This window comes from Rutidosis leptorrhynchoides, chromosome 1, assembly GCF_046630445.1.
Source record: "Rutidosis leptorrhynchoides isolate AG116_Rl617_1_P2 chromosome 1, CSIRO_AGI_Rlap_v1, whole genome shotgun sequence".
Taxonomy (NCBI): Eukaryota; Viridiplantae; Streptophyta; class Magnoliopsida; order Asterales; family Asteraceae; genus Rutidosis; species Rutidosis leptorrhynchoides.
The window spans coordinates 596,660,427-596,686,936 of record NC_092333.1 but is presented as its reverse complement, the minus strand read 5'-3'; the positions used below and the strand labels follow the sequence as shown (position 1 = coordinate 596,686,936).

General features: G+C 31.9%; 1 protein-coding gene across 1 annotated transcript in view; it reads right to left on the bottom strand.

Moving 5' to 3' along the window:
- Positions 1-11,424: 11,424 nt before the first annotated feature.
- The window catches only part of LOC139847187 (protein FAR1-RELATED SEQUENCE 7-like), a 36,436-nt gene continuing 21,350 nt past the window's right edge, over positions 11,425-26,510 (bottom strand). Inside the window, exons 8-11 of the mRNA XM_071836826.1 lie at positions 12,505-12,652; positions 12,301-12,417; positions 12,142-12,229; positions 11,425-12,051 (exon numbers count right to left, since the gene is read on the bottom strand). Coding sequence (XP_071692927.1) covers positions 11,425-12,051; positions 12,142-12,229; positions 12,301-12,417; positions 12,505-12,652 — 980 coding nt within the window. The remainder of the gene's footprint in view (positions 12,052-12,141; positions 12,230-12,300; positions 12,418-12,504; positions 12,653-26,510) is intronic.

Here is a 26,510-nt window from a genome sequence, read left to right as displayed (position 1 = left end):
AGATGAAGAAGAAATACCCGCATTTATTTCCACAATTTGTACCTTTTATTCTTAAACATCAAAAACAAAAAAGAAAAGAAAAACAAAAAGATAAAATGGATTCAAGTATCTCTCCACCACCACCAACAATGTAGTGACCCGAACTTTTCCATGTTTATATATATATATATATATATATATATATATATATATATATATATATATATATATATATATATATATATATATATATATATATATATATATATATATATTAAATGAAATTGTTATTTACATGATTAAGTGTTTCCAACATGTTAAGCAATCAAACTTGTTAAGACTTGATTAATTGAAATAGGTTTCATATAGACAATTGACCACCCAAGTTGACCGGTGATTCACGAACGTTAAAACTTGTAAAAACTATACGATGACATATATATGGTTATATATATATATTTAACATGATTTTATTATAAGTATGTATCTCATTAGGTATTTTAACAATGAGTTATATACATAAAATTAGACTATTAAATTAAGAAACTCGAAAACGATATATATAACAATTATCGTTATAACAACGTCTTACTAGGTACATATGAATCATATTAAGATATTGATACACTTGGTTAATTATGTTAAATGATAAGTAAATATATTATTAAGTGTATTAACAATGAAATACATATGTAAAAATAAGATTACTAACTTAATGATTTCGAGACGAGACATATATGTAACGATTATCGTTGTAACGACATTTAACTGTATATATATCATACTAAGATATATTATATATCATAATATCATGATAATATAACAATTTAACATCTCATTTGTTATAATAAACAATGGGTTAACAACATTTAACAAGATCGTTAACCTAAAGGTTTCAAAACAACATTTACATGTAACGACTAACGATGACTTAACGACTCAGTGAAAATGTATATACATGTAGTGTTTTAATATGTATTCATACACTTTTGAAAGACTTCAATACACTTATCAAAATACTTCTACTTAACAAAAATACTTACAATTACATCCTCGTTCAGTTTCATCAACAATTCAACTCGTATGCACCCGTATTCGTACTCGTACAATACACAGCTTTTAGATGTATGTACTATTGGTATATAAACTCCAATGATCAGCTCTTAGCAGCCCATGTGAGTCACCTAACACATGTGGGAACCATCATTTGGCAACTAGCATGAAATATCTCATAAAATTACAAAAATATGAGTAATCATTCATGACTTATTTACATGAAAAGAAAATTACATATCCTTTATATCTAATCCATACACCAACGACCAAAAACACCTACAAACACTTTCATTCTTCAATTTTCTTCATCTAATTTATCTCTCTCAAGTTCTATCTTCAAGTTCTAAGTGTTCTTCATAAATTCCAAAAGTTCTAGTTTCATAAAATCAAGAATACTTCCAAGATTGCAAGTTTACTTCCAAGTTTTCTAAATCCATTCCAAGTAATCATCCAAGATCAAGAAACCTTTGTTACTTACAGTAGGTTATATTTCTAATACAAGGTAATAATCATATTCAAACTTTAATTCAATTTCTATAATTATAACAATCTTATTTCGAGTGGAAATCTTACTTGAAATTGTTTTCGTGTCATGATTCTGCTTCAAGAACTTTCATGCCATCCAAGGATCCTTTGAAGCTAGATCCATTTTTCTTATTTCCAGTAGGTTTATCCAAGGAACTTGAGGTAGTAATGATGTTCATAACATCATTCGATTCATACATATAAAACTATCTTATTCGAAGGTTTAAACTTGTAATCACTAGAACATAGTTTAGTTAATTCTAAACTTGTTCGCAAATAAAAGTTAATCCTTCTAACTTGACTTTTAAAATCAACTAAACACATGTTCTATATCTATATGATATGCTAACTTAATGATTTAAAACCTGGAAACACGAAAAACACCGTAAAACCGGATTTACGCCGTCGTAGTAACACCGCGGGCTGTTTTGGGTTAGTTAATTAAAAACTATGATAAACTTTGATTTAAAAGTTGTTATTCTGGGAAAATGATTTTTATTATGAACATGAAACTATATCCAAAAATCATGGTTAAACTCAATGTGGAAGTATGTTTTCTAAAATGGTCATCTAGACGTCGTTCTTTCGACTGAAATGACTACCTTTACAAAAATGACTTGTAACTTATTTTTCCGACTATAAACCTATAATTTTTCTGTTTAGATTCATAAAATTGAGTTCAATATAAAGCCATAGCAATTTGATTCACTCAAAACGGATTTAAAATGAAGAAGTTATGGGTAAAACAAGATTGGATAATTTTTCTCATTTTAGCTACGTGAAAATTGGTAACAAATCTATTCCAACCATAACTTAATCAACTTGTATTGTATATTATGTAATCTTGAGATACCATAGACATGTATACAATGTTTCGACCTATCATGTCGACACATCTATATATATTTCGGAACAACCATAGACACTCTATATGTGAATGTTGGAGTTAGCTATACAGGGTTGAGGTTGATTCCAAAATATATATAGTTTGAGTTGTGATCAATACTGAGATACGTATACACTGGGTCGTGGATTGATTCAAGATAATATTTATCAATTTATTTCTGTACATCTAACTGTGGACAACTAGTTGTAGGTTACTAACGAGGACCGCTGACTTAATAAACTTAAAACATCAAAATGTATTAAAAGTGTTGTAAATATATTTTGAACATACTTTGATATATATGTATATATTGTTATAGGTTCGTGAATCAACCAGTGGCCAAGTCTTACTTCCCGACGAAGTAAAAATCTGTGAAAGTGAGTTATAGTCCCACTTTTAAAATCTAATATTTTTGGGATGAGAATACATGCAGGTTTTATAAATGATTTACAAAATAGACACAAGTACGTGAAACTACATTCTATGGTTGAATTATCAAAATCGAATATGCCCCTTTTTATTAAGTCTGGTAATCTAAGAATTAGGGAACATACACCCTAATTGACGCGTATTATAAAGATAGATCTATTGGGCCTAACAAACCCCATCCAAAGTACATGATGCTTTAGTACTTCGAAATTTATATCATATCCGAAGGGTGTCCCGGAATGATGGGGATATTCTTAAATATGCATCTTGTTAATGTCGGTTACCAGGTGTTCACCATATGAATGATTTTTATCTCTATGTATGGGATGTGTATTGAAATATGAAATCTTGTGGTCTATTGTTACGATTTGATATATATAGGTTAAACCTATAACTCACCAACATTTTTGTTGACGTTTAAAGCATGTTTATTCTCAGGTGAATACTAAGAGCTTCCGCTGTTGCATACTAAAATAAGGACAAGATTTGGAGTCCATGTTTGTATGATATTGTGTAAAAACTGCATTCAAGAAACTGATTTCGATGTAACATATTTGTATTGTAAACCATTATGTAATGGTCGTTTGTAAACAGGATATTTTAGATTATCATTATTCGATAATCTACGTAAAGCTTTTTAAACCTTTATTTATGAAATAAAGGTTATGGTTTGTTTTAAAAATGAATGCAGTCTTTGAAAAACGTCTCATATAGAGGTCAAAACCTCGCAACGAAATCAATTAATATGGAACGTTTTTAATCAATAAGAACGGGACATTTCAAACAATCCAGCAAACCCAATACGTTGCAAACAGCAAAGTAGATCAAGTTTTCATCAACCATTATGTTGAAAAAGCAAACAAAAACATTGAACAAATGAACATAACCTGGAAGAAAATGGAAAAGATGAATGAGGACATAACATACTTCAAAGGAATTTCTGACCAAAGTATGAGAATGGTGTTTGGACCTGCTAGAGGTTATTGAATATGAAGATTATTGTATTTTGATAGAAGTTATTTTTTGTTTTGTGGAAATTTTAATATCTAATGTCAAAATTTAATGACTAAAGTTGTATGAATGAAGTTTCGATTAATATGAATATTATTTTTTAATTTTTTTTTTTGTTACAATGAATATTATGTTATGCATATACATATTTATAAAATGAATATATGAAACATCAAATGTATCATATATTCATTAAAATTTATCAGAGTTTTAACTCCGATTCCAGCACATTGATAAGCTACATAAAATGTATGTTAAAAACCAGGGATCTAAAAAATAAATATATTAAATTAAAAAAAAGTGAATAAAAAAGTTTTTAAAACATTGATATCATTTAAAAAAAAGTAAAAAAAAAAAATTAACATAAAAAAAGGTAAAAAAAAGAAGAAGGTAAATATAACCGCAAAGTAATACCTGCACAAAAAAAAAGTAACCGCAATGAAAAAACTTATAATCAGTAAATAAAGTAAAAAATTCAAAACACGATCAAAAAAACCCCCATAAATAAGAATACACTCACACACATCAGTCAAAGTTTCAGAAAAACACACACAATCATCGCTCTCATATTTAAACAAACCCTAATTATGAACTCAGAGAAAAACTCCATACAAAATTTACAGAAACAAAAAGAAGAGTAGCAGGATGGAACTAAAAGGTGAACTTATTAAACACAAATTCATTATGATCATCCTTTCTATTTTTTTTATTTTTAAATATTCTGAAAACAATTGATTAACGTTTCATATACAAACTTAAAAAAAACAGGACCAGGAAGCCTGAAGATTGTAATCAAGCGAAAAGGTAAACAAATATACACATCTATAGTTTTGTTATGATTCATCTACTGTATGTTAATATGATGTTTCATTTATATGATGATGTATTTTTTGTTATCGTTCATCTACTGTATGTTCATATGATGTTTCATTTATATGATGATGTATTTTTTGTTATCGTTCATCTACTGTATGTTCATATGTTATTTATTTTTATTTTTTTTATTTTTCATCAGATTTATAGTTTTGTTATCGTGCATATGATGTATTTTAATAATTTCTTCTATTCTATTATATTGATTTCTAGTATAGATAATCTATATATAAAAAAACATATGAGTTATCATTCATTACTGTATGTTAAAATATGATGATACATTTATATAATGATGTATTTTTTGTTATAATTTATCTACTATATGTTTCATATAATTTTTTTAATCATATATATAGATTTGTTATCGTTCATATGATGTATTTTAGTATTTCTTTTGTTCTATTATATTATTTTGTAGTATAGATAATATATACAGAGTCAGCTTGTCTAAAAAACAAATCAAAGTTTCTCTTATAAAACATCAAATACATGATAATACAATAAAAGTTGAAAAAAAATTGGTTGTGATATCATTTATAATACTTATACATGACTCCAAAGTAACAAAAAAAAGGAATATAGATGCATTACTACTATTTTTGATACAACTAATAATGTAAAAGATACATTGATAGATATATTGGAATCATCGAGCATTGCTGGAGAAAAAGATAGAGAGAATCTATCATCTGGGAATAAAACTCGAGAAGAAGCATTCGTAAACGAGCAACATGGAAAGAGTGCATAGAAAACAACATACAACTTGAATGAAAAAGGTAAGACATGCAAAAATAGTTTTATCAAAAATAGATTGTTTAATCTTTAGAATTGTGAATAAGATAAACTGACAATTACTAATGATTCAATATTCATTTCATAATAAACACATACAGTAATGTGAATGTAGAAGAAGAGTATGTGTCTGATTCAGACAATGTTACGAACGATAAAGGTAAAAGAAAGCCTACGAGATCTAGTAGAAGAATAAAAGATGTGAAAAGGGCAAGAAAGGAGAAAGGTATAAAAATAATATAAGCTTTATAAATTTTGAAATATTGAAATGAAAAATATTAAAAATATACATTTCAGGTGAATCATGGATAAAAAGGAGCGATGCAAATCAATGATAAAGAAGAGTAGAAAACAAAAAACTGAAAAGAAAAGAAAAGTGGAAATAGAAGAAAAGAAGAAAGTACTTGTGAACCATCGAGAACTAAAAAAAAAAGATGCCTTAGAAACAAGAATGTCTCCCAAATCATTATACGAAACCATTAAAGTGATGAATGAAGAGCAGAAATAAGTTGTAAAGAAGATTGGTTTTGGACAAATTCAAAAAATGGAATTCTGCCTACAGCGCTAGCATATTTCTGTTTGAAGAAATTCGACTATGAAAAAAGCCAAATTGTGTTGCCGAATGGATCTGTAAGTGTAACACAAAATAGTTTACACAGGCTATTTGGTGTTCCGATGGGACCAAAAAAGATAAACACTAGTGAAAGGGCAAAAAAGGGGGACGAAATGACTCAAAAATGGAGAAAACAATACACAATCGAAGGGATTAGATCAAAGCATGTAGCAGAAAAGATAAAAGCGTCAAATGAATCACGACGGGAGTTTATATTGGATTTCTTAGTGTTGTTCAGTTCGATAATGATTCAAGGACATAAAAATGGGAATGTCAATCAAAACTTTCTGAGTAACATTGTAAATGAAGAACAGATAAAAGAACTCAATTGGTGTGAATATATGCTGGAAAGTTTGAAAGAATATGTGAAGAAGTACAAAGAAGAGCAAATGTTTGTCGGAAATATATCTGCTTTAATTGTAAGTTTAAAGAATAAATAGCATAACAATCTATTCATGCAAATACAAATTACAGATGTAAAAATTATGTTATATAAAACTAACAAATGTTTAAATCACAGATGCACTATGTGGAATCAACAACTATTGGGACCATGTACGTCCCAGATAAAGGCTTGACAATCAGCAAATGGACAACAACTCTATTGAAGCAAAGAGAAGAGAAAGAAATGAAGCTTGGATTTGGTAATGTTGAAGTGACTGCTGAAAAGAACGTAAATAATGATGAAGAATACAGATTACCAGAAATTGAAGAGGTAAGCACTGATAATGATGGTTTATTCTAAACAAAGATGAAAAAATAATAACACATACTGCTTTATGTATAGGTTTTGATGATCAAATACACAAATGTTGAGGAGGAAGTAAAGCAAGAAAAAGAAGAGGTAAAAAATAAAAATTATTTATAGTAAAAAATCAAAAACTTTGTAGTATTTGTGATAGTCAAACAAGCTTGATGTTAAACGATAACAATATTTGAATGTATGTTAACTTATAACATAAATTAGATGTATGTTAGCTGATAACATTGATTGTATGTTTGTTAACTGATAAAATTAATTTGATGTATGTAAACTGATAACATTCATTGGATATATGTTAACATGCATAAGTATAATTTTAAACATGCATCAAAATGCATTCGAATTTTAGCTTGTTGTATACAATTAAATGGATGTATGTTACCTAATAACATTCATTACATGTATGTTATATTAATATTTATTAGATGTATGTTAAATAATTACATTGATTGGATGTATGTTAACTAATAACATTCAAATAGATATATGGTAATTGATAACATTAATTGGATGTATGTTAACTAGATAACATTTATTTGATGTATGTTAACTAATAACACATGTAATGTCTATTAACTGATAACATTGAATGTATGTATGTTAACTGATAACATTCATTTGATGTATGTTAACTGATAACACATGTGATGTATGTTAACTGATAAAATTATTTGAATGTATGTTAACATTAATTCGTATAAATTTAAACATGCATCTAATGTATGTTAAAAATATACAAATTTTAGCTTGTTCTATTCAAGTGGTGGAATCATACAAAATCAAATGCATGTAAAAAAAACTTCATCAAAACTATAAAAAAAATGACATGTATGTTTGCAGCAATGTGAGAAAGAGATTGATGGAGGATATGAAGATGTGGAAAAGTATCTTAAGAAAGTTAAAGAAGGTTTGATCAACTATCCACATAACATGAAGATTAAAGAAGTTTTAAAAAAACTTCAAAGTATTATTGAAGGTATGAATACAACATCTTCTGAGGAAAGGACTCCTTTGCATTTGATTGTAACTGAAGGAAGATGTAGTAGCTACAAAGAATATTCTGGAGTAGAATTCAATTTAGATTATGAGATTGAAGGAATAAACAGAGTAAACACCGTGAGAGAGAATGAGGGAGAAGATGTGAATGTTGAAATGGATACAGATGGAGTGGAAAGTTTGTTTGAAAAAGAGGAGATGACAAACAATGTGAATGTGGAAATGGATAGTCATATTGTCAAAAGTTTGAATAGAAAGCAAACCGATGAGATGAATGTTACAATGGAGGATGTTGTAGTTGAAAATTTGAGTGAAAAGGAGGAAACTAGACAAAAAGTGAATATGGAATTAGATAAGACAAATAATGAGGTAAGTGTTGGGATTGAGGAAGATTTAAATGAAAGACCGAGAGAAGAAAACAACAAGAAAAAAGATGTGAATGTTGAAATGAATATAGATGAAATGGAAGGTTTGTTTGAAAAAATAGAGATGACAAACAATATGAATGTGGTAATGGAGAGTCATATTGTTGAAAGTGTGAAAGAAAAGTAAACTGACGAGATGAATTTTACAATGGAGAATGTGGTAGTTGAAAATTTGAATGAAAAGGAGGAAAATGTACAGAAATTGAATATGGAATTGGATAAAAATGAATAGGAGATTATATTTGAAAAGACAAATGATGAGGTAAGTGTTGCAATTGAGGGAGATTTAAATTTAAATGAAAGAATGAGAGAAGGAAACAACTCAAAACAGGATGTGAATATTGGAATGAATACAAATGGAGTGAAAGATTCATTAGAAACGGAGGAGATGAAAAAGAATGTGAGTGTGGAAATGGAAAATAAAAGTTGTGATGAAGAAGAAGCAGCACGAGAAGAAGTGATGGAAAATGTTTCCAAAGAGTCAATCAGGATAGTTGAAATAGAAACTGAGAAAGAAGAAAATTTGGTTGAAAAAAATCTGAAAGAAAGAAGTGTGAATGTGGAAATGGAGATAGAAATTATAAAAGATTTTAATGAAAAAATACAAACAATAGTTGAACAGCAGCATACAGTAATAGGTGTGAATGTGCCATTAAATAGTGAAGTAGTGGACATTTTGTTTCAAAAAACAAGTGGTGATGAAGAAAAAGCAGCAACAAAAGAAGGAATGCCAAATATTTTAGGAGAGTCAATAGACATGCTTGGAATGGAGACTGAAAAAGCAAAAAAATTTGGTTGAAAAAGTTGAGAAAGAAAAAAGTGTGAATGTTGAAACTGAGACTAAGATGGATGAAGATTTTAATGATAAAACAATTGATGATGATGAAGAAAATACAAACGAAGTTATTGCAAATATTTTGGGAGATCTGAAGAATGATAGTTTATTTTCAAGTGCAATAGACACAAATATAAGTAGAGTAGGGAAAAAAATTGGAGAAGAAGGAGTTGTCAAAGAAGGGAAAAGAGAAGATGAAGAAAATAAAGGAGAAAAAAGAGAAAAAAGAACAATACGATTACCAGCTGTATACAGATCGCCTTTTAATAAAAGGGAGGTTGAAATCACAAAAAATATTGAGAGGGGAATGTTAACTGTTGCAAGATACTTCATGAGGTTTGGAGAAAAAGAAGGGTAATTTGATGAATAAATCATATCATATTTATTTATTATTAGACAACAAATATCAAATTATAATATATTATATACAATTTACAGGTCGTATGTTTACTATAACAATAATGGAGAGATGATAACAGATGAAGCAATAGCAAGCTTAATGCACCGAGTGTACGTGGAAGCAATTGTGATAGACGTATGGACAGGAATTCTAAACAGGCAAGAGAAACAAGCTGGGACAAAAATCAAAAAATGATTGTTCATGCCAACATGTATATTGGTAAGAAAAATTAATAAATTGAACATATACATAAAAAATTTATTGATGAAAAGAAAACTGAATGCTATCTAACATAATTCCTAAAAAATATAGGCACCCAATTATCTGAAACATAACAGAATACTCAACATACATAAAGATGATTTCAACACAAATGTGGAGGGTTATCTGAAGGGCAGAAAACTGAATGAGGATATGAGAGGATATGATGTGGTAAGAAATGAAACAAGTACGGTATATGTTATATATATAAAAATATATACAAGTGCTACTTATTTTTATTATAAAGACATACTGACATGATAAATTGCAGGTAATGTTCCCGGTATGCAAATTGAAACACTTTTACCTATTGTGCTTCAATCTTAACACTGGTGTTCTGGAGATTATCAACAATTCAGCAAAAAAGAAAACTTGAAGACAAAATATGGAAATGTTCCAAAAAGATTTGTAAGTACTATTTATGTAAGTACATATTGTAAAACCTATATAACTAATACGTCAATGTTGACTTAGGTGACCATGTTGAAAGGATATCTAGAAAAGAAAGGTTACAAGAAAGCAGCTGAAAAGATTGAATCAGGTATTACAACCGAGCTACAAATGGCCTGGAGAACAAATGATAATAAGGTTGACTGTGGGGTTTTCTTAATGCGTCACATGGAAACATACAAAGGTGAATATCCATGGAACAGTGAGCTACCAACAGACGAGGAAATGCAGATTAAGTGTTTAAATGAACTGCGATTAAAGTACGGAGTGAAGATAGTGAGCGATACAGGAAATACATATTGGCCTAAGTTGGATGCGAGAAGAAAAGAGTACGAAAAAAATCATGATGAAAAAACAAAGATGCAGAAGCTAAGAGAAGGGAAAGACATGGCCTCAAAAATGAAAATTTGACTGTTTTAAGAAGGAATGAATTGATGAAAGAGGAAACAATGTTTTGTTATTCATATAATCTGAAACAACTAGTATGAATGTATGTAAATGTATCTGATGCATGAAAAAAGTTGAAATTTATTAAACAAGTAGTATAAAACATACGTGATGTATGAATGTTGGAAGTGTTATATAAAAATTTGTTTGATAGATAAACAAAAATGCTAATTTTTAAAAATCATTATTGGTTAAAAAAACCATTAAAATACATATGATGTAAGATACATATTAAAAAAAAACTACAAATGCATGTAATTTATGTTATTGTAATGTAAATATTTTAAAAATCATTATTAGTTAAAAAACATATTAAGATAGATATGATGTTTATTAATGTAAATTGCACGTGACAAATGAGTTTTTACACACAAAAATGTGTATATATCTATTTAAATGCATGTGATGTATGTTATTGTACGTTAATTATATACAAAAACATTTATAGAAAAATCTGGAGAAAAAAGTATATATATTACAACATATCACTAATAAAACCAAAAAAAAAAAAAACTTAAAAAAAGGAACGTTACTATGTATTAAACTGAATGATATAAAAAATATTTAGAATTATTGATAAAACTCAAAGTCTAAGTAAAAACAAATAGTTCTTTAATCATCAACATATTAAACTCACATAACATGTAAAAAAAATGTACTTAATGATCATTGTCTTCGCCTTAGTCTGAATAAACATCTTCATCATCATCCTCGGAATCAGTAAACTCTGAATCAAGGTCTGTAGTGCAAGTACGAACATTATGACCAATCTCTTTACAACGTTGACACTTTCTCCTATTTACAGACGATTTACTTGCAACCTCTTCTCGAGCACTTTTATACCTTTTACTGCTGCGTTGACCTTTGTTTGGAACGACAACTGGAGCACGAACCTTTACATTACTTGGCTTTGAAAATCCCAAAACATTATCAATTTGTTGAACCTTTGTAACTAAAGAATGTTGGTCAGGGATGGAAGGTGCAAATTCTTTAACAAAGCCATCAAACTTATCACTAAAAAGCTGGAGTATTTCTTTGTCATTCTTACAAATAGAAACAACTCTCCTAAAAGTATTGAAAAGATGTTTGGTAATCAAGTAGGCATCAGAATGGTAATTAATACTAGCAAAAATAACATTCAAAGATTCAGATGCATCTCTAGTCCACCTCCTCAATATATGTTGTTTAGGAATTTTGAAAATGTCATTAATTTCATAAACATGAAATATGTGACGACACAAACGGCCTTCACGGTTGAACAACAGACATGAACAATGAGCTTCACCAGACACAGAATGAAAAGAAATCTGAGGCAAAAAAAAAAACATCAAATATTCATTGTAAAAAAGGGACATAAATAACAGAAACAAATAGAAAAAAAAAAGAGAGAAACTAACCTTGTAAATCAATTTCTTACGAGGAGGAATGAACTTTTCCTGAACTTCACAAATCTTCTTAAGTTCATCATCACCATCAGCAACACAACTTATTTGAGAACACATTTTATCAGATTGAAAAATTTCATCTTGAACTAACAAAAAAAGGTAGGAGTGTACACGTCTCTTGCTTGAAGCTCAATCGGCTTAACAGTTCTACACTTAATAGATCTGCTTTCCATTTGAGAATCTATCAATCTTGTATTATCACACTTCTTATCCATGGCAGCATCAAATCTAGAAAAGAAATCAACTAAATTTGAATGCTTATTTTTGCATTTAGAGAAAAACGAATTCTCACTTTCAGATAATGAGGATGTTCACATTAAGCCATTCATTGGTACATCTCTAAAAAAACAAGGAATCCACATCTCCTTGATTGCATACATATCGTCAAACCACTTTGCACCATCTAACTCAAAATCTTCAGTTAACGACTTCCAATGTCTTTCAAAAGATGATACAGACATTTCTTTGTTCCAAAATATGTAATTTATACGTTTGTGAAAACTTTATTATTATATAAAACATAACCAACCTGAAAAAAACACATTTAACAAAAAGAAAATATTAAGATACATCATATGAAAATTATCAAAAAACAAATAACTTAGTGATGAAAAAACAAAAAGATATTAAAAACAACACATGAATGATAACAAAAAAATGAATACAAAGTTACCATTTTATTTAAGAAAATTTAAAAAACAACAGATGAATGATAAAAAAATACATAAAAAGTTACATGTTCTTTAAGCAAACAAAATTAAAATGCATCAAAAGAATGATAACAAAAAGAAAAATTTAAGTTACCTTATCCTTTAACTTCTGACTGATGTGCCACATACATAATCTGTGTTTTCCAGTTTTAAACTTCTTAGCTACCGCTTCTGTGACGCCCCGTACAAAACCATCGTGTACGGTTCATCAACAACAGGATCATTACAAGGTCAAACACTATATGCTGTTTGAAAACCAGTTTTGCATTCATAAAAAGATAGCTTTTTACAAAAGATAACGTGCTTTTTATGAATAGAAGCGTTAACATAAGTATGTGACCCAAAGGTCGTTACAAAGCCATTGTTTGAAAAATAATGTAAGTTACGAATGCATAAGAAAAGATCCATGATTGAGACATCTCTAAGTAATGCAGCGGAAATCTAACACAGCAGGTCCGTAACAGCAAGTCTATAACACCAAGACAGCAAGTCTAACGGCGGAAGCAACATCATCTAAGCACCTGAGAAATACACGCTTAAAAGTCAACACGAATGTTGATGACCTATAGTTTATAATCAGTAAAGTAATGTAGACCACGAGATTTCAGTACTTCAACAAGCAGTTTAAATCAGTATGAAAAGTATATGCTTATCCGTGGGCACCCGGTAACTAACTTAACGTAATAGTAATATCCCCTAAAAGTACATTTGGCGAGTGCGTATGTCCTCGAAGTATCAAACACCCGTTAAATGCTAGCGCGACTAGCCCGTGTGGGGATGTCAAACCCTATGGATCCATATCTAATATTCGCGTTCACCGGTTCAAAACCAATGATTAAAGGTTATCTTGCTAAGGGGAATCTTTATGCCGTTATATATGAAATGTCCCGTTCTTATTGATTAAAAATGTTCCATATTAATTGATTTCGTTGCGAGGTTTTGACCTCTATATGAGACGTTTTTCAAAGACTGCATTCATTTTTAAAACAAACCATAACCTTTATTTCGTAAATAAAGGTTTAAAAAGCTTTACGTAGATTATCAAATAATGATAATCTAAAATATCCTGTTTACACACGACCATTACATAATGGTTTACAATACAAATATATTACATCGTAATCAGTTTCTTGAATGCAGTTTTTACACAATATCATACAAACATGGACTCCAAATCTTGTCATTATTTTAGTATGCAACAGCGGAAGCTCTTAGTATTCACCTGAGAATAAACATGCTTTAAACGTCAACAAAAATGTTGGTGAGTTATAGGTTTAACCTATATATATCAAATCGTAACAATAGACCACAAGATTTCATATTTCAATACACATCCCATACATAGAGATAAAAATCATTCATATGGTGAACACCTGGTAACCGACATTAACAAGATGCATATATATAAGAATATCCCCATCATTCCGGGACACCCTTCGGATATGATATAAATTTCGAAGTACTAAAGCATCCGGTACTTTGGATGGGGTTTGTTAGGCCCAATAGATCTATCTTTAGGATTCGCGTCAATTAGGGTGTCTGCTCCCTAATTCTTAGATTACTAGACTTAATAAAAAGGGGCATATTCGATTTCGATAATTCAACCATAAAATCTAGTTTCACGTACTTGTGTCTATTTTGTAAATCATTTATAAAACCTGCATGTATTCTCATCCCAAAAATATTAGATTTTAAAAGTGGGACTATAACTCACTTTCACAGATTTTTACTTCGTCGGGAAGTAAGACTTGGCCACTGGTTGATTCACGAACCTATAACAATATATACATATATATCAAAGTATGTTTACAACACTTTTAATATATTTTGATGTTTTAAGTTTATTAAGTCAGCTGTCCTCGTTAGTAACCTACAACTAGTTGTCCACAGTTAGATGTACAGAAATAAATCGATAAATATTATCTTGAATCAATCCACGACCCAGTGTATACGTATCTCAGTATTGATCACAACTCAAACTATATATATTTTGGAATCAACCTCAACCCTGTATAGCTAACTCCAGCATTCACATATAGAGTGTCTATGGTTGTTCCGAAATATATATAGATGTGTCGACATGATAGGTCGAAACATTGTATACGTGTCTATGGTATCTCAAGATTACATAATATACAATACAAGTTGATTAAGTTATGGTTGGAATAGATTTGTTACCAATTTTCACGTAGCTAAAATGAGAAAAATTATCCAATCTTGTTTTACCCATAACTTCTTCATTTTAAATCCGTTTTGAGTGAATCACATTGCTATGGTTTCATATTGAACTCTATTTTATGAATCTAAACAGAAAAGTATAGGTTTATAGTCGGAAAAATAAGTTACAATTCGTTTTTGTAAAGGTAGTCATTTCAGTCGAAAGAACGACGTCTAGATGACCATTTTAGAAAACATACTTCCACTTTGAGTTTAACCATAATTTTTGGATATAGTTGCATGTTCATAATAAAAATCATTTTCTCAGAATAACAACTTTTAAATCAAAGTTTATCATAGTTTTTAATTAACTAACCCAAAATAGCCCGCGGTGTTACTACGACGGCGTAAATCCGGTTTTACGGTGTTTTTCGTGTTTCCAGGTTTTAAATCATTAAGTTAGCATATCATATAGATATAGAACATGTGTGTAGTTAATTTTAAAAGTCAAGTTAGAAGGATTAACTTTTGTTTGTGAACAAGTTTAGAATTAACTAAACTATGTTCTAGTGATTACGAGTTTAAACCTTCGAATAAGATAGTTTTATATATATGAATCGAATGATGTTATGAACATCATTACTACCTCAAGTTTAGTAGGTAAACCTACTGGAAGTGACAAGAAATGATCTAGCTTCAAAGGATCTTGGATGGCTTGAAAGTTCTTGAAGTAGGATCATGACACAAAAACAAGTTCAAGTAAGATTTTTACTCGAATTAAGATAGTTTATAGTTATAGAAATTGAATCAAAGTTTGAATATGAATATTACCTTGAATAAGAAAGATAACCTACTGTATATAACAAAGGTTTCTTGATCTTAGATGATTACTTGGAATGGATTAGAAAGCTTGGAAGTAAATTAGTAAACTTGAAGGGATTTTTGAAGTGTTCTTGAAGTGTTCTTCCTATGATGATTATAGCTTGATTCTTGAAGTGATTTTTGATGAAGATGATGATTAACTACTGGAAAAATACATTCATAATAGTGTGTGTGTGTTGAGAGAGAATTAGAAAGAGAATTGGAAGTGAAATGGAGTGAATGATGAGTGGTAATTGGTGAGTGGTGAGTGGGGTTAAAAGGAGTTCTAGTTAGTTGACTAGCTCATGGTAGAAGTTAAAATTGATTAGTCATACATGACATAATCAAGAGTGGAATCCCATGCTAGTTCCTATTGGTATATACTCATAGTAAGTACGTTTTGAAGCTGTGTATAATACGGGTAAGAATACGACTAGAATTCTTGATGAAAGAAAAGAATGGAAAAGTAACTGTAACCATTTTCGTTAAGTATGAGTGTTTTGATATATGTCTTGAAGTCTTCCAAAAGTATTTTAATACATCTAAATACACTACATGTATACATTTTAACTGAGTCATTAAGTCATCGTTAGTCGTTACATGTAAGTGTTGTTTTGAAACCTTTAAGTTAACGATCTCAATTAATGTTGTTAACCCATTGTTTATTATATCTAATGAGATGTTAAATTCTTATATTATCATGATATTATGATATATTAATATATCTTAATATGATATATATACATTTATATGTCGTTACAACGATAATCGTTACATATATGTCTCGTTTCGAAATCCTTAAGTTAGTAGTCTTGTTTATATGTATATAACTCATTGTTAATATACTTATGGAGATACTTACTTATCATAATATCATGTTAACCATATGTATATCCATATATATATCGTCATGTCGTTTTTACAAGTTTTAACGTTCGTGAATCGCCGGTCAACTTGGGTGGTCAATTGTCTATATGAAACATATTTCAATTAATCAAGTCTTAACAAGTTTGATTGCTTAACATGTTGGAAACATTTAATCATGTAAATATCAATCTCAATTAATATATATAAACATGGAAAAGTTCGGGTCACTACAGTACCTACCCGTTAAATAAATTTCGTCCCGAAATTTTAAGCTGTTGAAGGTGTTGACGAATCTTCTGGAAATAGATGCGGGTATTTCTTCTTCATCTGATCTTCACGCTCCCAGGTGAACTCGGGTCCTTTACGAGCATTCCATCGAACCTTAACAATTGGTATCTTGTTTTGCTTAAGTCTTTTAATCTCACGATCCATTATTTCGACGGGTTCTTCGATGAATTAGAGTTTTTCGTTGATTTGGATTTCATCTAACGGAATAGTGAGATCTTCTTTAGCAAAACATTTCTTCAAATTCGAGACGTGGAAAGTGTTATGTACAGCCGCGAGTTGTTGAGGTAACTCAAGTCGGTAAGCTATTGGTCCGACACGATCAATAATCTTGAATGGTCCAATATACCTTGGATTTAATTTCCCTCGTTTACCAAATCGAACAACGCCTTTCCAAGGTGCAACTTTAAGCATGACCATCTCTCCAATTTCAAATTCTATATCTTTTCTTTTAATGTCAGCATAGCTCTTTTGTCGACTTTGGGCGGTTTTCAACCGTTGTTGAATTTGGATGATCTTCTCGGTAGTTTCTTGTATAATCTCCGGACTCGTAATCTGTCTATCCCCCACTTCACTCCAACAAATCGGAGACCTGCACTTTCTACCATAAAGTGCTTCAAACGGCGCCATCTCAATGCTTGAATGGTAGCTGTTGTTGTAGGAAAATTCTGCTAATGGTAGATGTCGATCCCAACTGTTTCTGAAATCAATAACACATGCTCGTAGCATGTCTTCAAGCGTTTGTATCGTCCTTTCGCTCTGCCCATCAGTTTGTGGATGATAGGCAGTACTCATGTCTAGACGAGTTCCTAATGCTTGCTGTAATGTCTGCCAGAATCTTGAAATAAACCTGCCATCCCTATCAGAGATAATAGAGATTGGTATTCCATGTCTGGAGACGACTTCCTTCAAATACAGTCGTGCTAACTTCTCCATCTTGTCATCTTCTCTTATTGGCAGGAAATGTGCTGATTTGGTGAGACGATCAACTATTACCCAAATAGTATCAAAACCACTTGCAGTCCTTGGCAATTTAGTGATGAAATCCATGGTAATGTTTTCCCATTTCCATTCCGGGATTTCAGGTTGTTGAAGTAGACCTGATGGTTTCTGATGCTCAGCTTTGACCTTAGAACACGTCAAACATTCTCCTACGTATTTAGCAACATTGGCTTTCATACCCGGCCACCAAAAATATTTCCTGAGATCCTTGTACATCTTCCCCGTTCCAGGTAGTATTGAGTATCTGGTTTTATGAGCTTCTCTAAGTACCATTTCTCTCATATCTCCAAATTTTGGTACCCAAATCCTTTCAGCCCTATACCGGGTTCCGTCTTCCCGAATATTAAGATGTTTCTCCGATCCTTTGGGTATTTCATCTTTTAAATTTCTCTCTTTTAAAACTCCTTGTTGCGCCTCCTTTATTTGAGTAGTAAGGTTATTATGAATCATTATATTCATAGATTTTACTCGAATAAGTTCTCTGTCCTTCCTGCTCAAGGCATCGGCTACCACATTTGCCTTCCCCGGGTGGTAACGAATCTCAAAGTCGTAATCATTCAATAATTCAATCCACCTACGCTGCCTCATATTCAGTTGTTTCTGATTAAATATGTGTTGAAGACTTTTGTGGTCGGTATATATAATACTTTTGACCCCATATAAGTAGTGCCTCCAAGTCTTTAATGCAAAAACAACCGCGCCTAATTCCAAATCATGCGTCGTATAATTTTGTTCGTGAATCTTCAATTGTCTAGACGCATAAGCAATCACCTTCGTTCGTTGCATTAATACACAACCGTGACCTTGCTTTGATGCGTCACAATAAATCACAAAATCATCATTCCCTTCAGGCAATGACAATATAGGTGCCGTAGTTAGCTTTTTCTTCAATAACTGAAACGCTTTCTCTTGTTCATCATTCCATTCAAATTTCTTCCCTTTATGCGTTAATGCAGTCAAGGGTTTTGCTATTCTGGAAAAGTCTTGGATGAACCTTCTGTAGTAACCAGCTAGTCCTAAAAACTGGCGTATGTGTTTCGGAGTTTTCGGGGTTTCCCACTTTTCAACAGTTTCTATCTTTGCCGGATCCACCTTAATACCTTCTTTGTTCACTATGTGACCGAGGAATTGAACTTCTTCCAACCAAAATGCACACTTTGAAAACTTAGCGTACAATTCTTCCTTCCTCAATACTTCTAACACCTTTCTCAAATGTTCACCATGTTCTTGGTCATTCTTTGAGTAAATAAGTATGTCATCAATGAAAACAATGACAAACTTGTCAAGGTATGGTCCACACACTCGGTTCATAAGGTCCATGAACACAGCTGGTGCATTAGTTAAACCAAACGGCATGACCATAAACTCGTAATGACCGTAACGTGTTCTGAAAGCAGTCTTTGGAATATCAGCTTCTTTCACCCGCATTTGATGATACCCGGAACGTAAGTCAATCTTTGAATAAACAGACGAGCCTTGTAGTTGATCAAATAAGTCGTCGATTCTCGGTAGTGGGTAGCGGTTCTTGATGGTAAGTTTGTTCAACTCTCAGTAGTCGATACACAACCTGAATGTACCATCTTTCTTCTTGACAAACAAAACAGGAGCTCCCCACGGTGATGTGCTTGGTTGAATGAAACCACGCTCTAAAAGTTCTTTTAATTAGCTTTGCAGTTCTTTCATCTCGCTGGGTGCGAGTCTGTAAGGAGCACGAGCTATTGGTGCAGCTCCTGGTACAAGATCTATTTGAAATTCAACGGATCGCTGTGGGGGTAATCCTGGTAATTCTTTCGGAAATACATCGGGAAATTCTTTTGCAATGGGAACATCATTGATGCTCTTTTCTTCAGTTTGTACTTTCTCGACGTGTGCTAGAACAGCATAGCAACCTTTTCTTATTAGTTTTTGTGCCTTCAAATTACTAATAATATGTAGCTTCGTGTTGCCCTTTTCTCCGTACACCATTAAGGGTTTTCCTTTTTCTCGTATAATGCGAATTGCATTTTTGTAACAAACGATCTCTGCTTTCACTTATTTCAAACAGTCCATACCGATTATCACATCAAAACTCCCTAACTCTACTGGTATCAAATCAATCTTAAATGTTTCGCTAACCAGTTTAATTTCTTGATTCCGACATATATTATCTGCTGAAATTAATTTACCATTTGCTAATTCGAGTAAAAATTTACTATCCAAAGGCGTCAATGGACAACTTAATTTAGCACAAAAATCTCTACTCATATAGCTTCTATCCGTACCCGAATCAAATAAAACGTAAGAAGATTTATTGTCAATAAGATACGTACCCGTAACAAGCTCCGGGTCTTCCTGTGCCTCTGCCGCATTAATATTGAAAACTCTTCCGCGGCCTTGTCCATTCGTGTTCTCCTGGTTCGGGCAATTTCTAATAATGTGGCCCGGTTTTCCACATTTATAACAAACTACATTGGCATAACTTGCTCCGACACTACTTGCTCCGCCATTACTCGTTCCGACACCATTTGTTCCTTTCGTTCTATTAACCCCTGGTCCGTAGACCTCACACTTCACCGCGCTATGACCATTTCTTTTACACTTGTTGCAAAATTTGGTGTAGAATCCCGAGTGATACTTTTCACACCTTTGACATAGCTGCTTCTGATTGTTGTTGTTGTTGCGGTTATTATTGTTGTTGGGATGATTGTTGTAGTTGCTGTTGTTGTTGTTGTTGTTGTTGTTGTTGTTGTTGTTGTTGTTGTTGTTGTTGTTGTTGTTGGGCCGTTTGTTGTAGTTGCGATTGATGTTGCGATTGTTGGGATAATTGTTGCGATTATTGTTGTAATTGCTGTTGTTGTATTGGTGATTCTTATCACCGTTTTCCTCCCACTTTCTTTTGACTTGCTTCACATTGGCCTCTTCAGCAATATGTTCTTTAATTCTTTCTTCAATCTGGTTCACTAGTTTGTGAGCCATTCTACATGCCTGTTGTATGGAGGCGGGCTCGTGTGAACTTATATCTTCTTGGATTCTTTCCGGTAATCCTTTCACAAACGCGTCGATCTTCTCTTCCTCATCTTCGAATGCTCCCGGACACAATAGGCACAATTCTGTGAATCGTCTTTCGTACGTGGTAATATCAAATCCTTGGGTTCGTAACCCTCTAAGTTATGTCTTGAGCTTATTGACCTCGGTTCTGGGACGGTACTTCTCGTTCATCAAGTGCTTGAATGCTGACCACGGTAGTGCGTACGCATCATCTTGTCCCACTTGCTCTAGATAGGTATTCCACCATGTTAACGCAGAACCTATGAAGGTATGCGTAGCGTACTTTACTTTGTCCTCTTCAGTACACTTACTTATGGAAAACATCGATTCGACCTTCTCGGTCCACCGTTTCAATCCGATCGGTCCTTCGGTTCCATCAAATTCCAAAGGTTTGCAGGCAGTGAATTCTTTGTAGGTGCATCCTACACGATTTCCTGTACTGCCAGATCCAAGGTTATTGTTGGTATGTAGCGCAGCCTGTACTGCGGCTATGTTTGAAGCTAGAAAAGTACGGAATTCCTCTTCATTCATATTCACGGTGTGTCGAGTAGTCGGTGCCATTTCCTTCAAAATAGTCAAATGGAACAAGTTAATCATACAGAATATTAAGAGTAGTTAATAGTATTTCGTAGCATAATATGAACTCATTTATAAAAGCTTTTTCTTCATATTAGCGTTTTATAAGTTTAAATTCGGGTAGTACCTACCCGTTAAGTTCATACTTAGTAGCTAATATACAATTCAACTACTACAATTCTATATGAAAAACTGATTGTAATAATATTTCGCGTTCAAACTTTTATACAATATTTTACAAACTTACAATACCGCTTATTTTACATAAAGCATGAAATATAGCACACAATAACTTTGATACAAGATAGTTGTGAAGATAATTCTAGCTAGTACACAAGTCGTTCAGTAAAGGCAATAAAGACACGTAATTCATACGTCCAGAAACAAGTCATGCATTCTAGTTTTACTAGGACTACTTCCCATCCTTGGTCTTGTGGAACATAACCGTTATGGCCGTTGATAAGACAGCGTGTTGTAACGTCGTCAAAGGGACGAGGGTTACGTAATGACCAACAGTCTCGTAATAACCTAAAAACCTCATTTCTTACCCCAATTACCGACTCCGTCACTTGTGGGAACGTTTTGTTTAATAGTTGTAGCCTGATGTTCTTATTCTCACTTTGGTGAGAAGCGAACATTACTAACCCGTAAGCATAACATGCTTCTTTATGTTGCATGTTAGCCGCTTTTTCTAAATCACGAAGTCCTATATTCGGATATACTGAGTCAAAATAATTTCTTAACCCGTTGCGTAAAATAGCATTTGGGTTCCCCGCAATATATGCGTCAAAGTAAACACATCGTAACTTATGGATTTCCCAATGTGATATCCCCCATCTTTCAAACGAAAGCCTTTTATAAACCAAGGCATTCTTGGAACGTTCTTCGAATGTCTTACAAACTGATCTCGCCTTAAATAGTTGTACCGAGGAATTCTGACCGACTTTAGACAAGATTTCATCAATCATGTCTCCGGGTAGGTCTCTTAAAATATTGGGTTGTCTATCCATTTTATGTTTTTATACTGTAAAATAGACAAGAGTTAGATTCATAAAAAAAAATACTTATTAATACAAGCAATTTTTACATATATCATAAAGCATAAGCACACTATATTACATATATTACACCACACGAATACAACTATCTTATTCCGACTCGCTCGTTTCTTCTTGTTCGGTTTTGGTTCGTTTTGCCAAGTTTCTAGGGATATATGATGTTCCCCTAATACGAGCCGTCGTTGTCCACATTGGTTTAGAAAAACCTGGTGGTTTAGAGGTTCCCGGGTCATTGTTACAACTTAAGGACTTCGGGGGTTGACGATACATATAAAGTTCATCGGGATTGGAATTAGATTTCTCTATTTTTATGCCCTTTCCCTTATTATTTTCTTTTGCCTTTTTAAATTCAGTTGGGGTAATTTCTATAACATCATCGGAATTCTCGTCGGAATCCGATTCATCGGAGAATTGGTAATCCTCCCAATATTTTGCTTCCTTGGCGGAAACACCATTGACCATAATTAACCTTGGTCGGTTGGTTGAGGATTCTCTTTTACTTAACCATTTTATTATTTCCCCCACCGGTTCTATTTCTTCTTCCGGTTCCGATTCTTCTTCCGGTTCCGATTCTTCTTCCGGTTCCGACTCTTCTTCCGGTTCCTCTTCGGGAACTTGTGAATCAGTCCACGAATCATTCCAATTTACATTTGACTCTTCATTATTATTAGGTGAGTCAATGGGACTTGTTCTAGAGGTAGACATCTATCACATAATATCAAACACGTTAAGAGATTAATATATCACATAATATTCATATGTTAAAAATATATAGTTTCCAACAAAAATGTTAAGCAATCATTTTTAAAGAAAACACGGTCGAAGTCCAGACTCACTAATGCATCCTAACAAACTCAATAAGACACACTAATGCAAAGTTTCTGGTTCTCTAAGACCAACGCTCGGATACCAACTGAAATGTCCCGTTCTTATTGATTAAAAACGTTCCATATTAATTGATTTCGTTGCAAGGTTTTGACCTCTATATGAGACATTTTTCAAAGACTGCATTCATTTTTAAAACAAACCATAACCTTTATTTCGTAAATAAAGGTTTAAAAAGCTTTACGTAGATTATCAAATAATGATAATCTAAAATATCCTGTTTACACACGACCATTACATAATGGTTTACAATACAAATATATTACATCGTAATTAGTTTCTTGAATGCAGTTTTTACACAATATCATACAAACATGGACTCCAAATCTTGTCCTTATTTTAGTATGCAACAGCGGAAGCTCTTAGTATTCACCTGAGAATAAACATGCTTTAAACGTCAACAAAAATGTTGGTGAGTTATAGGTTTAACCTATATATATCAAATCGTAACAATAGACCACAAGATTTCAAATTTCAATACACATCCCATACATAGAGATAAAAATCATTCATATGGTGAACACCTGGTAACCGACATTAACAAGATGCATATATATAAGAATATCCCCATCATTCCGGGACACCCTTCGAATATGATATAAATTTCGAAGTACTAAAGCATCCGGTACTTTGGATGGGGTTTGTTAGGCCCAATAGATCTATCTTTAGGATTCGCGTCAATTAGGGTGTCTGTTCCCTAATTCTTAGATTACCAGACTTAATAAAAAGGGGCATATTCGATTTCGATAATTCAACCATAGAATCTAGTTTCACGTACTTGTGTCTATTTTGTAAATCATTTATAAAACCTGCATGTATTCTCATCCCAAAAATATTAGATTTTAAATGTGGGACTATAACTCACTTTCACAGATTTTTACTTCGTCGGGAAGTAAGACTTGGCCACTGGTTGATTCACGAACCTATAACAATATATACATATATATCAAAGTATGTTTACAACACTTTTAATATATTTTGATGTTTTAAGTTTATTAAGTCAGCTGTCCTCGTTAGTAACCTACAACTAGTTGTCCACAGTTAGATGTACAGAAATAAATCGATAAATATTATCTTGAATCAATCCACGACCCAGTGTATACGTATCTCAGTATTGATCACAACTCAAACTATATATATTTTGGAATCAACCTCAACCCTGTATAGCTAACTCCAACATTCACATATAGAGTGTCTATGGTTGTTCCGAAATATATATAGATGTGTCGACATGATAGGTCGAAACATTGTATACGTGTCTATGGTATCTCAAGATTACATAATATACAATACAAGTTGATTAAGTTATGGTTGGAATAGATTTGTTACCAATTTTCACGTAGCTAAAATGAGAAAAATTATCCAATCTTGTTTTACCCATAACTTCTTCATTTTAAATCCGTTTTGAGTGAATCACATTGCTATGGTTTCATATTGAACTCTATTTTATGAATCTAAACAGAAAAGTATAGGTTTATAGTCGGAAAAATAAGTTACAAGTCATTTTTGTAAAGGTAGTCATTTCAGTCGAAAGAACGACGTCTAGATGACCATTTTAGAAAACATACTTCCACTTTGAGTTTAACCATAATTTTTGGATATAGTTTCATGTTCATAATAAAAATCATTTTCTCAGAATAACAACTTTTAAATCAAAGTTTATCATAGTTTTTAATTAACTAACCCAAAACAGCCCGCGGTGTTACTACGACGGCGTAAATCCGGTTTTACGGTGTTTTTCGTGTTTCCAGGTTTTAAATCATTAAGTTAGCATATCATATAGATATATAACATGTGTGTAGTTAATTTTAAAAGTCAAGTTAGAAGGATTAACTTTTGTTTGCGAACAAGTTTAGAATTAACTAAACTATGTTCTAGTGATTACGAGTTTAAACCTTTGAATAAGATAGTTTTATATATATGAATCGAATGATGTTATGAACATCATTACTACCTCAAGTTTAGTAGGTAAACCTACTGGAAGTGACAAGAAATGATCTAGCTTCAAAGGATCTTGGATGGCTTGAAAGTTCTTGAAGTAGGAGTTCAAGTAAGATTTTTACTCGAATTAAGATAGTTTATAGTTATAGAAATTGAATCAAAGTTTGAATATGAATATTACCTTGAATAAGAAAGATAACCTACTATATATAACAAAGGTTTCTTGATCTTAGATGATTACTTGGAATAGATTAGAAAGCTTGGAAGTAAATTAGTAAACTTGAAGGGATTTTTGAAGTGTTCTTGAAGTGTTCTTCCTATGATGATTATAGCTTGATTCTTGAAGTGATTTTTGATGAATATGATGATTAACTACTGGAAAAATACGTTCATAATAGTGTGTGTGTGTTGAGAGAGAATTAGAAAGAGAATTGGAAGTGAAATGGAGTGAATGATGAGTGGTAATTGGTGAGTGGTGAGTGGGGTTAAAAGGAGTTCTAGTTAGTTGACTAGCTCATGGTAGAAGTTAAAATTGATTAGTCATACATGAAATAATCAAGAGTGGAATCCCATGCTAGTTCCTATTGGTATATACTCATAGTAAGTACATTTTGAAGCTGTGTATAATACGGGTAAGAATACGACTAGAATTCTTGATGAAAGAAAAGAATGGAAAAGTAACTGTAACCATTTTTGTTAAGTATGAGTGTTTTGATATATGTCTTGAAGTCTTCCAAAAGTATTTTAATACATCTAAATACACTACATGTATATACATTTTAACTGAGTCGTTAAGTCATCGTTAGTCGTTACATGTAAGTGTTGTTTTGAAACCTTTAAGTTAACGATCTCAATTAATGTTGTTAACCCATTGTTTATTATATATAATGAGATGTTAAATTATTATATTATCATGATATTATGATATATTAATATATCTTAATATGATATA